Source organism: Cyprinus carpio, chromosome A17 (assembly GCF_018340385.1).
Source record: "Cyprinus carpio isolate SPL01 chromosome A17, ASM1834038v1, whole genome shotgun sequence".
Lineage (NCBI taxonomy): Eukaryota > Metazoa > Chordata > Actinopteri > Cypriniformes > Cyprinidae > Cyprinus > Cyprinus carpio.
In genome coordinates this window covers 23,816,026-23,831,613 of record NC_056588.1, presented here as the reverse complement: position 1 = coordinate 23,831,613, position 15,588 = coordinate 23,816,026, and the positions used below count along the sequence as shown (strand labels likewise).

Below are 15,588 nucleotides of genomic sequence, written 5' to 3'. Positions count from 1 at the left end.
ATATATATATATTAATAACATGCAAGAAAACATCATTGCACTCTGCTCGATGTTTGTTTAATCCCTCTTTTATTTGTAATTGCTCACTCATTTTGTCATGTTGCTGTTGTAAGATTGTTCAAATCCATAACTTAAATAAAAAATATGATTGCTTGTGACATAGCTTTTGTGTTTCTTTTTGTCTCCATTTTTATACCTGCTTTATCCTTTGCATGGACAGAGGGTGACTGAAATTCCTACACACTTACAAAGGTTTTAAAGTGGGTTTTCACATTGAAGCCATAGAATAACCATTTTGGAAGAATACTTTTCAGTAAATACTTATAAGAACTTTTTTTCTTCCTCTCTCTTAGTGTGAAGAGCATTTTAATCAAAACCCATGAAAAAGACTTCAGCCTGATGCCATACTGGAACAAACTCCTACACATGCTGAGAGAAAACCTGGTTTCTGATGTTCTGTCATGATAAAATATTAACCAGTGCCACAGGACCACAAAACACACAATAGCATCAACAGATTTTAATAAGAAACCAAATCCTTGTGTACATTTTTTACCTTTTCCTTGTCATTATACTTAATAAGAAGAATACACTTAGCAAAAACAATATTCTTTCGAGGTTTTTTTTCTTTTAAGTCGTTTCTTTTATATGACTGAAGCGATTGGTTTGTTTGTGTGTGTGTGTGTGTGTGTGTCTTTGTCTGTGTGTGTGTGTGTGATTTCTGTGAAAAGAAACGCCCCCATACCGCCTGCGCCATTGCTGGGACAGTGCGCGAAGCAAAGTTTCTAATACTACTATGACGAAAGATTGGGTGATAAATAATAATTACGTTGCTTTGATGTACTCCATAGCAGTTACTATGGCGACTGCTTCATAGTCATAAATATTAAATATGTTTTGTAGCCATTGCTTGGTAACGTTGCTGTGATGCAGATTTTCTTTTTAATATTAATTAGGTTTTGCTGACGTTGATTGGTAACCCTCTAATAGCGAATGCACGGGTCATGAATATTTGGATCGGGCCTTGGCCGTAGTAGTTTGAGATATTTGGGCTGGTGCGAATGCAGCGAAGATGGCGGAGGAGGAGGGCAACGCGACTGAGTTTGTGGCCCTCAGACACAAATTTCAGGATCTCATCTCTGAATTAAAAAGGAGCTCCGAGTCGACGCTAGATGCCTCCAATAGTTTTTGTCAGGATTTCTGTCAAGTACGACTTTATTCATGCGTTTTAATCTGTCAGTCTTTGTTCATGGACGATGCTGCATGTTTGCATCGCTGCACCAACGATAACAAAACTAACAATACTAATACAATCATTCATATATGTGATGGGTAAAACACAAAAAAGCTGTGTGCTGGAGAGATGGAGCATGCTTGTGTTTTAAAGTCATTAAATCTTACAGCCATACGGTGTGTTTGTTTGTATGGGATGGTCACAGCTCCTGATGGCTAACACATTAGCTTATTGTAGCAACAGCAGCCTGTACTTTCACTCAAATAAATAAATAAATAAAATAAACAGATTCTGTATGTTATACAGAATCCTATAAAATCCTATAATCAGCATATATAGCCTAAACATTCTCATATCTTTTAATTCATTATTTATCAGTTTGTCACAAAATTCTCAGACCAGCAGATTTAGTAAATCATGCTAGGATCCTATCAATATGTGATTTCAATATTTTTAGTACTGGATATCATGTAAAGCACTGTTGTTTTGTCAGATCTAGCATGTACCATATTTCATTATTACTCTTACTACAGTTACATCCCTTTGTTGGTATAGGCTTTGGGTTGGACCAGTCATTTATGGTTCTATCTCTTTATTTTTATTATTATTTTTCTTTAATTCAGGTTTTGATGCATCATGGATGTCAGCGGGGACCAGATGAAGATCCGCTCCCTCTTTTGGAGATGTACACAGTTGCTATAATGTGTTGTGCTGAGGCCAGCCTGTTCCTCAGCCCTGAATGTGAACACGTCACAGATGTGCTGGAAAAGTTATCATGGTGAGTATATTGTTCATTGGCATTCTTTCTGTATTGATATATCTTAATGGGTTTGCATGCTTGTTCTCTCTTTTGAGGTGAACATTTATTTTATTATATTATTTTTTTTTTTATATCACTTGAACTGCATATGGTTTTAACACATTAAAACTAAAGGTTAAATTAAACCCCTGTCATTTATTTAATGAGGATCACAATTACCACAGATATTTTGTTTAATGTTGCTATCACAATTATTTAACATGATTATTCATTGCCTTTGGAAACATGTGCGACATGACTAGGGTCATAGCTGGGGTTTGCAGGGCACCGGTGCAGGTTGTACCCGTGGTCCCTTTTTGAAATCATGTAAATAGCAGAAATAAATAAATAGAATAAAGATACAAATTAAATTATGTTTAAGTTTTTTCAAGGTGTTCAAGGATAGAAACAAAATAATGAAATGTAAAATCATTGCATTGTCCTCACTTTATAAATTAAATATAGATTAATTCTTGTTAAAACTACAAAGGGATTCAGTCGAGATCAGTGAGTATTTTTATTATTATTTAATCTCTCTTTTATTTTCTTGAATTAACATTAAGGAAAGCAACAGCAGCTGGTAAATAAGGCACAGCCACTTTAAGAGTCCAATATATCCAATAAATCCAATATAATGATACACATCCGATTTCTTTCTTAACTGTTTACGTTCACTTATGACATAACTAACAGTTTTTTGAAGATACTTGCCAAGACAGGTATTTCAACATAATTTTGAATGCTGGTGTAACCCCTCTCTCCCGGGTCCTCACCGTCACACCTCGCACTCGCTCCGAGTGGGCCTCGAACCCGTGTCTCCGGCATGGGAGGCGGAAGCACTAACAAGGAGGCTAAATGACTGCAGCCACTAGCTAGTGCATCCCTTGAGATCAGGGGAGTGAGGTTTACCTGCACAGCACCTACTCGCTGGCCTCCGTTACATAGGCTATTTGTCAATTCAAGCGCAAAAAGAGGCAAAACTCAATTCGGTGTTCAAGGAATTTGAGATTCGGCTCTGTGTGTGCACAGAACACCGCGCGCATCTATCTAAACTAAAATCTCTAAATTCTCAATGTGCATTAATTTTTAAAATCACAAGGAGAATTTGTTCGTTCAGTTGTAAGAAGATGCAAAGGAGAACTCAATTTGGTGTTCGCCCGTCTGAGACACGGCTCTCTATGTGCACAGCGCGCTAGTACTCAGTTGAGTTCTTTCGCATGTATTTGTGTTTGAATCGAGCGGCAACCTCGCACACTCTCTCGTGAAGCCAATAAGGAAGTGACTAAAACTGCAATTCATCGACTGGCCGCTTGAGGCTGGCTCCAAAAGGGAGTCAGTCCCATAGACTCCCCATGTTAAAATGCCCAACTTTACATCATAAAAAAACATGTTTACAGCCTGGTGCAAAAAATTATTTTGGTCTTCATGACAACTGTGAGGGGGGTGAATTTTTTTATAACTCAGCCGTTTAAATTATATTAAGCCTTAAAGTTCTGCATAATTAAGGGCGTGGCCACGTGAGTGACAGGTGGATTGCCGCTGCTGACAATGCCGTCGCACTAGGTGGGCGTGGCTTCAGCAACCAGCTACCGCCTTTTTCCCCATTTTCGATTATCCGAAAGAGTCGCGCGGTGACGCGCTGCCAAGATGGCGATGGTGACGGCCCGCTCTGCACACTTTGAGCTTCAAAACCGCTCTTGAGGAGTCTATGGGTGACGTCACGGACACTACGTCCATGTTCTTATACCGTCTATGGTCTGAATGATTTAAAATGAAAGTGAAAGTCATGATATTTGCCAAGTATGGTAACCCATACTCGGAATTGGTGCGCTGCATTTAACCCATCCAAGTGCACACACATAGCAGTGAACACACACACACACCCGGAGCAGCAATCTTTTGGCTATTTTAATTGGCAAGTCTTAAAAACACTTGCAGATGATAAGCTTTAATGATGACGCGCAACAGTAGCTCATCAACTGTCCTGAGTGTATTTCAAGCTGGTCTCGGCTCGACAACCACCAGAAAGAAGGCATAACTTTGATTCTGCCGGTTGCCGTCGGTGCCATGTTGAGGAGACGCTGTTTCCAAAAAAAGACACAACTAGAAATCAGTGGTTAAGTTGTATTTACAACACTGTTCCAGAACAGTTCAACCCAAATATTCAGATGTGTGCAGCACATTTTATGGAGGAATGTTTCCTGATCCTGGGAGAGAAAACTACAATGCCAGCTGTTCTGAGTCACAGTCTGTAAGTACGTTTACATATTTAAAGGATTTGCCACTGATGATTCAAACGCGAATTTTGTTTGTAGAGTGGTTTTATGTTTACGCAGCGTGATGCAACGCGTAAAAGACAGTATAAGTAATTATAATCCGTAATTATGTCCCCACTGGATGCAACAAATGGCATGTTTGTAATGGGTTTTATTGTTTTTGTCTTGTCGTGCCGGTGTTCTGACCGGGACATGCATCACAGTATTCGTGCCCACGAGCATACACATGTGAAGTGCAGACGCCGATGCTGGAGAGGTGGGTCTGACTCCAGGCTACTTTTACACTTTTGCTACGGGTTATAATGCAAGTTGGTGGTTCTAATTTCACGTTAAACCACTGCTTCATGGGTTTTTTGCTCTAATTTATTTTTGGTTTTGTATTGGTATATTTTGCATGCTAATGATAGGAATCGATCCTTTGACATGATTATTGGTTATTGGTTTATGATGTAGCAAATCGAGGGCTGTTTCAAACCGCAATTCTGGGTCAGCCTTTGGGAAAATACAGTTTTAAGGAGAAAATACGCAGCAATGGTGTTGATTAATAGATTGGCACATGGTTTGTCTAAAAACATATTAAAAACACCATATAGACAAATAAATAATATTAAAAAAAAATGATTTTCACTACAGGGGGACTTTAAATATTTGGTAGATGACAGAGGAGTAAGAAGTTCTTTAAGATTGGATGGTCATTAAGTCAAAATTTTAAACTGAATTCTAAAATGGACTGGAAGCCAATGAAGCAATGGAAAAATTGGGGTGACATGATCATATTTCTTTGCCCTGGTCAACAGACTTGTAGTTGCATTTTTATATTATCTTGAGGCATGTAAGTGGACCAATACAGATCAATACATTGAATTACAATAATCTAAACATGAGGTAATAAAAGCATGAATAACCTTCTCCAAGTCTTCAAAAGACAAAAACGGTTTATGTTTGGAAATATTCTGCAGATGATAAAAACTGTTCTTAACAAGAGAATTGATTTGTTTGGATAAACTTAATTCTGAGTCCAGGATAACACCAAGGTTCCTGACCTTGAAGGAAATTGAGGGGAAATGATTGTCCAAGTCCTTAATGAGACCACTCCTCAATTTTGGGGGCCCAAAAACAATTATTTCTAATTTGTCCTCATTAAGTTGGAGAAAGTTATTTGATAACCATTTCATAATATCCAGGATACATTACAACAGTGGTTGGATGGGATCACCAGCTTTCAACGGCAGGGAGAACTGTGTATAATATCCCCTAATAATATCCCCCAGTGGACATATACAGTACTGTGCAAAAGTCTTAGGCACATTAGTATTTTCACCCCAAAAAAGGGTTTTAAGCCAGTTATTTATATCTTTTGCTGTCGTGTGTCAGTACAAACATTCATATTTCCATTAATTTTATTAATAATCTAGTGAGATTTTTGAATGCACAAGCAGTCTGACAACAGCCGGTGCTCCACATGGAGATCTAATCTCACCATCATCGAATCTGTGATTACATGAAGAAACAGATGAAACTGAGACAAACTAAATCCAGAAGAACTGTAGCAATGTCTTCAATACATTTTAAGAAACCTGCCTCCAAAGTTATAGTACTGTGTGAAGTTTTAGGCACTTGTGTAAATATGCTGTAAAGTAAGGATGCTTTCAAAAATATTGTCATAAATGGATTTTATTTATCAATTAACTTATATTAACTAAATCAAATCCATATTTGGTATGACCAACCTTTGCATTTAACCCTCTGAGATCTATGGGGTTTTGGGGACCTGGAGAAGTTTTGACATGCCCTGACTTTTGTGCTTTTTTCAGTTGCTTCTAAACATATACATGGCTAAAGTCTGAAAACACTGTGATCAGTACAAACTGGGCTACAATAATATGTAAATAGCATGTATGTACATGATTGTGTTTTTGAGAAAACAATGTTTATGCGTGGTTAGTGAAAAACTAAAATTTTGAAGTCACTGAAATAAGGTCATAAAACAAATACACAACATTTGTTCACAACACTGTCAAACCTGGAGCTTGTAGCCTAGAATTTCTGCTTCAAAATGATGTGAATATCATCTTGTTTACTCACACACAGAAAACAATAGATTGATTTAAATTTTCAAAGACACTTTTTGTTTGTAAAGGGCATATGCGAATAGGCGTGATTGACTGTGAATATTTGTGTGATTCACACCTGACAAGACAAAGGCCCACATGATGAGCTGCATAATGAGCCTTTCAGTCAGGTGTGTGACTGAGAGGGAAGAGTTACAAGAAAGAATGTGAGGACAAAATAAATGTACAGTATAGACCAAAAGTTTGGAAACATTACTATTTTTAATGTTTTTGAAAGAAGTTTCTTCTGCTCATCAAGCCTGCATTTATTTGATCAAAAATACAGAAAAAAAAAAGTAATATTGTGATATATTATTACAATTTAAAATAATTGTTTTTAAATGTATTATACTTTAAATTATCATTTATTTCTGTGATGCAAAGCTGAATTTTTAGGATCATTATCACATGATCCTTTAGAAATCATTCTAATATGATGATTCATTATCAAAGTTGGAAACAGTTCTGCTGCTTAATATTTTTTCAGAACATGTGATACTTTTTTAGGATACTTTGATGAATAAAAAGTATAAAAAAAATTTTTTTTAAAAAAGAAGCTATGTTTTTAAAATAAAATTTTTTTGCAATAACAATATACACTACTGGTCAGTAATTTGGGGTCAGTAATTTTTTTTTCTTTCTTTTTTTTTAAATAAAATCAATACTTTTTATTCAGCAAGGATGTGTTAAATTGATAAAAAGTGATAGTAAAGAAAATATATATATTAGAATATATATTATTAGATTTTTTTTTTTTATTTTTGAATAAATGCAGTTCTTTTTAACCTTTTATTCATCAAATATATTAGACAGCAGAACGGTTTCCAATAATAAATACTCATAATAAATCAGAATATTAGAATGATTTCTAAATGATCATGTGATAGACTGGATGTAATGAGGCTGAAAATTCAGCTTTGCATCACAGGAATAAATTTTTTTTTTAAAGTATATTCAAATAGAAAACTATTATTCTAAGTTGTAATAATATTTCACAATATTACTGTTTTTTCTATATTTTTAAAAAAATAAAAACACTATTAAAGATCATAACAAAATTCCAAAATGTTTTATTTTATATTTTCCATTTTTACAAAACAATTTTAAATACTTTATATATTTTTATGTTTGTAGTTTATTTAGAATATATTTAATTATCCCACAAAATAATTTGAGATTCATTTGCATGTGCAGTGTTACAGCCCATAACCATTTCAAGGCTCGTGAATTCAAGGACACAGGCCGAACATATAAAAAGAATCACAACCCCAGATGTGTGTTCCAAGACGTCTCTATTTAATTAACTTACAGAATACAAATAAAACATTCACAAATAATAAACAATCTAATGAATGATGCTCAACACCCGTCTGATCTCGTTGGAGAAGTACAGCTCCAGCACCTGTGTCACTTGCATCAACAGCAAGCAAGAACGGAGAGGAAAAATCAGGAGCAAAAATAATAGGAGGATTTATCAGAAGCACTTTGATCTTTTCAAAACTCATTTGACATGGTTCCGTCCATTTAAATGGTACTTTTGGACTAAGGAGATCAGTTAAGGTAGAGGCGACAACGGTAAAATTTACACAAAAATTCCTGTAATACCCCACCATGCCCAAGAATCGATGCAATTCACGGCGTGTAGTGGGCACAGGAAAATGAGTAATAGCCTCCACCTTAGACTCAACAGGCCGAACTTGACCGCCCCCAACAATCTTTCCCAGATATGTCACCGTAGCTCGTCCAAATTCGCATTTCGCTAGATTGACTGTAAGATTAGCATCAGACAGACGACTGAAAAGAATATGAAGTTGTTTAACATGTTCTGACCAGGACGCACTATAAATAACCAAGTCATCCATATATGCTTCAATGTTGTGCATACCGTCAATAGCATGATTTACTAACCTTTGAAAAGTTGCCGGTGCGTTTCGTAGACCAAAAGCCATTACAGTGTAATGCAGAAAATGATCCGGTGTTACAAACGCAGAGATTTCTTTTGCGCGATCCGACAGAGGCACCTGCCAGTAACCTTTCAAAAGATCCATTTTAGTGATGAAAGCAGCATTTCCAACACGATCCACACAATCCTCCATACGAGGCAGTGGGTAACTATCTGGTTTCGTGACAGAGTTAATGCATCGAAAGTCAGTACAAAACCGAAACAAGCTGTCAGACTTTTTAACCAACAAACAGGGTGAGCTCCAAGGGCTAAAACTTGGCTCAGCAATGTTATTTTCAAGCATAAAGATAACTTTTTTTTGCAACTGAGCTCGCGTCTCAAGATTCACCCTATATGCATGCTGTTTTATAGGTAATGAATCGCCAACATCAATATCATGTTCTACCAACGACATACGAGAAGGAACGTCAGAGAACAAATTACCGTATGTCTGAATTACACTAATCATGTCAGCGCGTTCGGTAACAGTCAAATGAGAAAGAAACGAATCAAGATCTTGAATTATCTCAGAATTTCTCAACCTTCCCACCACCAACTCTGTAGAGGGAAAATCAACATCATCCTCCAGTGTGGTCAGGACAGCGGCACTATCAGAAGTATCAGAGAACAATGGACAGGACAAAGGTTCAGCACTGGACAGCGCCTGCTCTTTAATCACCGGAGAATCTGTAGGTGAGACAATTAACACAGCCGACTTCGGTCCAGACAAATCTGGCTGTCTCTCAAAGTACGGCTTAAACATGTTAATATGACACAGATGAGTTTTTTTCTTTCTATCTCACGTCTTTATCACATAATCAAGTGCAGATCCAGGTACTGGCAACAGCACTAGCACTTTATCACCAGGAGAAAAGCTCTGAAGTTTAGCACCACGATCGAAACGTGTTTTCATTCGTGGTTGTGACATCTTCAAATTCTCTGTGGCTAAATTTAAATTTTGTGCAAAGGCACATTCACAAAGCCCATGCACGGTGCAGTTTTAAACGGAACTCTGAAACATAGTCAAGAACATAGTTTGATCTCGAATCGTTAGTGTCCACTGATCTTCAGCTTTAGTGGGCCATGAACAGTATGACCAAACACTAACTCAGCCGGACCAAAACCTAACGATTCCTGTACTACCTCCCTCACTGCAAACATGACCATAGGCAATCCTTCAGCCCAGTCTTTCTGGAACTCCAGACAAAACGTGTGAAACATTGATTTTAAAGTCTGGTGGAACCGTTCGAGTGCCCCTTGGCTTTCTGGATGGTAACAACTTGACGTGCAGTGTTGGATGTGTAGCTGATCTAGAGCCTGTTTAAACACACGACATGAAATTCGTACCTTGATCTGATTGAATAGTACGCGGAAGGCCAAACAGTGAGAAAAACTTGATAAGTGATTTTATAATCACCGGTGCAGTAATTTTCCGCAAAGGAATTGCCTCCGGAAAACGCGTAGATGTATACATGATTGTTAGTAAGTACTGATTACCAGACTTCGTTCGAGGCAAGGGACAGACACAGTCAACCATCACACGCTCAAATGGTTCACCAATGGCTGGAATTGGATATAACGGAGCAGGTGGAATATTTTGATTTGGTTTTCCAATCTTTTGACACACATGGCAACTTCGGCAATAACTTGCTACATCTTTTTTTAAGCCAGGCCAGAAAAAATGTCGGATCACACGATCATATTTTATTTACTCCCAAATGACCAAGTGTCAAGATTTCCGGACGATAGGAGGAAGGAACTACTACCTGCTTAACAATCTGCCATTCATCAGCAGCAGCAGCATTTGATGGTCTCCACTTCCTCATCAGCACACCATCTTCAACAAAGTATCCTTGCGATACACACTCGATTTGCTCAACAGGAACAACAGCTTCAAAGAGGGATGACATTTTCTCATCTTTCCTCTGTTCAACAATAAGTTGCTCGCGTGACAGAGACAATTTATCAAGCTCCATAGAATGTTCATCTCGTTTCTTGATGCCGATGTCTAAACCATCAACAGAGTTTGAACACGTCTTTTCACCAGAATCTGAATTAGAGAGGAACGTATTATTCAAATCAAATTTCCACTCATCTTCTGACTTAAAGCTTTTATCTTTCAGTCTCTGTGAAATAGTGCGAGTAACAGCACTCTGGATATTTCTGAGCTAATTCATCAGGAGTATCACAGGAAAGAGAAGCATTAGTTACCTCAGGGCTGGCAAAAACTTTTCCTCCCTCCAAGTCATTCCCCAAAATAAACGTGACATCTCAAACGGGAGGACACGGTCGCACTCCAACAACAACGCGGCCGGTAACAAGGGAGGTCTCAATTTAAATTTTGTGCAAAGGCACATTCACAAAGCCCATCTCGAATCCTTGTACCAAGACACTTGAACCAGTAGAGCTCTCATCAGACAACGGTAATATTCCTTCTAGAATAAAACTCTGAGCAGCTCCTGTGTCACGAAGTACCCTGACTGGTTTTACGCAAATTTGCATTACCAACCAAAGATACAAATCCATCCATTATGAACGGCACATACCCCTGTTCTTTACACATGTCAGCCTGCGAAGCTGACGACTCCAATCCTTCTAATTGTAGCAAGGACGTCGTCAATAAACCTACCGGTTTAGGGACACTATTTTTCTTTTTGAGTACTTTGCACTCAGCAATAATGTGTCCGTATTTCTTACAATAGAAACAAACGGGTGAGGACACAGACTTGATAGAATTCTCCACCACTTTATCCTCACGCGGAGCGCGATCCAAGATGCGCCTTAACCATCGACTATTGCTACCAGGATTTTGTGCAGTACCAAACACAGTCTTATGTGTAAGCACATATTCATCAGCTAGAGCAGCAGCGGCAGAACATTTGAGAACTTTCTGCTCATTTAGGTATTTTTCAAAGCGTTCTGGTAAGCAGGTTTTAAATTCTTCGAAGATAATCAATTCACGTAGCTCTTCATAAGTTTTTACCTTCATGGAAGCACACCACCGATCAAACATTGACTCTTTCTCATGAACTAATTCAACGTAGGTCTCATCAGTTTTTCAATGAATACGAAATTTTTGGCGATTAGCCTCAGGAACCAATTCATAAATTTGAAGAACGGCAGCTTTTACTTCATCATAATCAAGAGACTCTTCCACTGACAATGAAGAATAAGCTTCCTGGGCTTTCCCCACAAGAACACACTGCAACAACATGGGCCAGAATGTTTTCGGCCACTTAAGATTGATGGCAACATGTTCAAAAAGAGCAAAAAAATTTTCTAACTCTTTTTCACGAGCTTTCAGCTCGATTTCCTTGAGGCGGCAAGCTTGTTCCATCTCATGGCGTTTCAACTTAAGTTCATGTCTCTCACGCTGTCTTCGTCTCTCTCTCTCACGCTCCCATTCTTCTCTTTCTTTAAACAAAGCTCTATCGTGCTCTTTAGCTTGCAACTCCAACTTCTTGACTGGCAAAGCAAGATCTGAACTACCCTCATCTGCTTCAGGATAGTCTACCAGCTTTTCCTCATCACCAAAGACGCCCTGTTTATGCAACGAATCCACAAGCAACAACTGAAGTTCATGTTTGGACTGCGTATTACGAAAACAAACCTTATAATGTGCAGCAATCTTCATGAGATCAACCCTGTTAATTTGGAACAACTCAGCTTGCGTCGGATTAGCAATAAAATTCGTTCATTCAAACATGATTAATAAACGTCTTGGGTTAAAGAGAAAAACGAAAAAGCACTACATGATCCAAAATTCCCATCAATTGACTGTGATTCGCTCAGTTCTTACTAAATAAACAAAACGTGAACTAATTAATAAATACACTACCCTCTGCTGAGAAGTAAGAAATATACCAACATCAAAACACAAATTTACACGTTAAACCTAAGCACAACATAAAACAAACAAAACCGCCTCCAAGAGGCGATGAGAGACGCTTGCGAATGGGAAGTGGAGCAACAGAGAGAGAACGCCATTGTCTTCTCTCTTGATTCTCACATGATTCTCACAGTAAGGATTCCCCCACAACGCCACCTACGGACTCAAAATAAATATCACACAGGTACACATAACAGCAGTTAAACAGTTTATTAGGAACAATCAAAGCTGACTTTCAAAGCTGAATTTTTAGCATCATTGCTCCAGTCACACGATCCTTCAGAGATTATTCCAATATTCTGATTTGCTATTATTATTATTATTAATGTTGAAATGAGCTGAGAATATTTTTTCATGTTTTTTTTGATAAATTGAAAGAACAGCAAGACTGGATGCTAAAAATTTTGCTTTGATCACAGGAATAAATTAAATTGTAAAATACATTCAAATAGAAAGCAGTTATTTTAAATAGTAAAAATATTGAACATTATTACTGCTTTAGCAAACTGGTATTGACTGGTATTGTGAAAAGTTGCAATATATAAATGAACATCACATAACTAGCATTTCCAAAGTGTATATTGTTTATGTGCTCTCAAATAAACTAAATGATAAACTGCATTATTAACATTATTGTGATGGTCACTGATACTAGTAATACAGTACAACATTTAGATGATGTAAATGAAACTTCATAACTTTCACTTTTTTTTTTTTTTTTTTTAAGTTTCACTTGATTATACATTTAGTCAGGAATTATAGTTTAGAAAAAGTCTAACTAGTAAAATGTGTACACATTATGTGAAACCTAATATAAGCAGTGGTGGCTCGGCAGGGGATGCACTGCCTCCCCAAAATTATGAGATGAAAATGGGAGGAGGACTATTTAATGTTAATACAATTCACAATTAATTTCAGTTCACATCTCAGAATGTGTATTTTTTGTTTGTAATTTCACAGTTGTAATACCATAAAATGTTAATGAAGTTGGGAAGTGCTGCATTTCTATCGCGAATGTTTTAAATCTGCTGATATAATTACAACCGCTAGGTGATAGAGAAGGGTAGGGGGAGGCCAGGGGAGAGTTGAGCTCTCGTGCCTCCGTTGGTAAAAAAAAATTAGTCAATCAGCCTCGAGTGTTCACTTTCAGCGCTGATGAGTGTTGAGAAAAGAAACCTTGTAGAGGAGGCAAGCCTCCCTTCTGGTATCAACCAATCATCATAAAGACGTAAATTACGTGATATTAGTTTGAACGTCTCGCGCTGCACTGATATAAGGCACTAATTACTCATGATGAGCAGCAATATTGAATATTTGATCACCAACAGATTTACCAAGCTGTCATTCAAACAGTATATATACAAATTAAAAAAATGGGAAAACACATCTGGATGTAGCTGTATATAGAATACAGCAGTCGGCTTAATTAAATAGCACAACAGGGAGCTCTCTTTTAACACAGACTTTAAAGAAGTGATGGATGTTTGCTTCAAGTGATAGGCCAGGTAAGTGAAATTATATTAAATTGTGTCGTTTTCTTCACATTTTTTGACTAAAAGCAACCAAAAAGCCATTTTAAAGTAAAGCAAATAATAATAATAATCGGCAGGGATCCTCGACCAATACAGTTAGTGTGCCTCCTCTATTTTAAAACCCATGAGCCGCCACTGAATACAAGTATATAAATAAAAAAAAAAGACTTACTCATGTTTATGATCTCTTCTGGATAAAGCGCTTCATTCTTTTTTCTGAGGAAATCCAAAACTCAAATCCTGAGGATCCTCAGCGCATCTTCTTGGGATGAATTATGTCTTGTTCCTCTCAGCGCGAAGCAAACAGTAAAATAAAATTAAAAAAACTTGAACAGTCTCGCTGCTTTGTTTTCTGTTTTCAGAAGCCGCAAGCTTCATGTGGAACATTAAAATATCAATACTGCGTTCAGCGCGTGGGCGTGGTCCGATTAGAAATAATGAAGCGAGACGTGAAAGACAGACATCGCATTGTTTTCATATGGATTACTTTATCACAGAATAGTAGCACTTTTTGGTATCGCTTGCTTAGTTTAAAAGTAGGCATGTCATGCTTTCTATAGATATATCTCTCATGTTTCTTTGTTGAGTATTCACTGAGTTACAGTTCATTTTAATGACGCATTTCTAAATGAAGATCACAGCAGACCAAGCCTGCAGACAGCGCACCTTGTTTGTTTTCTTTATTTTATAAATGCACAAAGTTTTGTTATTATTATGTGTGGATACAAATAAAAGTATACCCTTTACAGATTTGATTGATGTATTGCTCTTATCTCTACGATCAAAACTGAAAGTGTAATTTAAGTTCTTTTCGGGGGTTATCAAGAGAAAATGCCTCAACACGCGTATACGCGGGGATCAACTCCAGAGGGTTAAAACAGCTTTTGTCCAAGTACACTTGCACATTGTTTTTCAGGTAGATTTGCAGGAAGGTTTCTTCAAGCGTCTTGGAGATATGACCACAGTTCTTATGAATTTAGTTTGTCTCAGTTTCATCTGTTTCTTCATGTAATCACAGACAGATTTGATGATGGTGAGATCAGGGCCCGTATTCACAAAACATCTTAAGGCTAAAAGTAGCTCTTAACTTGCCGATTTAGGACAAAATCTTAAAAATAGTGGGTGTGTCAGTCCTAAGCTTAGGACTCTTACATTTTTGCTCTAAGAGCATTTCACAAAAAATTTTAGCGCTAAAATTAGCTCCTAAATCTGCGAAACGTTAGGAGTAGTGAAGAGGACTCCTAAGTCACTAAGACCAAATCAGAAATATCCTAAAATGTCTGTTGCCAGGAATCTTCCTCATTTATCTTCTCATAACATTTTACAAACATTTTTTCTAAATGGTTTGGAGGTTATCCCAACTCCGAATGTTTGATTATATCCTTAATATATAGCTGTTCTCGCGTCCAGTTTGGTTTTCTTTTATGTTTGCATGTCTTACTATCAGCCATGATTATTCTGCTAATTAAAAGGGGGTTTATATGCATATTACCAAAATTGTGTTAGTCGCTTAGTTGCAGGAAAAAAAAAATTCCACATGAAGTGGCGAAATCACTTAGTCCATGACGGACAAATCGTTAACGGCTGGTCTATGTGGTAATATAGTACATTGGGCAGGATATCCATATGCTCACCTAACATTCATCGACCTCAAATATGGCTTATCATCTGAGATATGTATGTAGTAGCAACTTTACATGACAGCTCAATCTAATATTAGCCTAGAAAAAAGTGTGCAGTTCACGTTTTTGTGCGGAGTGTGGAGCTGAACAGTAGTGCTTGGGCTACTGCATGACAGATGGAGG

The 15,588-nt window shown here is 37.3% G+C and overlaps 2 protein-coding genes across 3 annotated transcripts in view; both read left to right on the top strand.

The window, feature by feature from the left end:
* LOC122148212 (glycoprotein hormones alpha chain 2) overlaps nucleotides 1-158 on the top strand; it is a 1,243-nt gene extending 1,085 nt beyond the window's left edge. Inside the window, exon 4 of the mRNA XM_042774462.1 lies at nucleotides 1-158. This exon is cut by the window's left edge and continues 336 nt beyond it. The gene's annotated coding sequence lies outside the window, so the exon portion shown is untranslated.
* A 621-nt stretch (nucleotides 159-779) lies between these two features.
* LOC109085180 (zinc finger protein 292-like) overlaps nucleotides 780-15,588 on the top strand; it is a 45,373-nt gene continuing 30,564 nt past the window's right edge. The window contains exons 1-2 of one of the 2 annotated variants that reach the window (XM_042774452.1): nucleotides 780-1,207; nucleotides 1,858-2,012. In XM_042774452.1, coding sequence (XP_042630386.1) covers nucleotides 1,073-1,207; nucleotides 1,858-2,012 — 290 coding nt within the window. In that variant the 5' untranslated portion in view covers nucleotides 780-1,072. Of the gene's footprint in view, nucleotides 1,208-1,857; nucleotides 2,013-4,389; nucleotides 4,566-15,588 lie in introns of those variants that run through there. The other variant, XM_042774453.1, reaches the window with a different exon arrangement.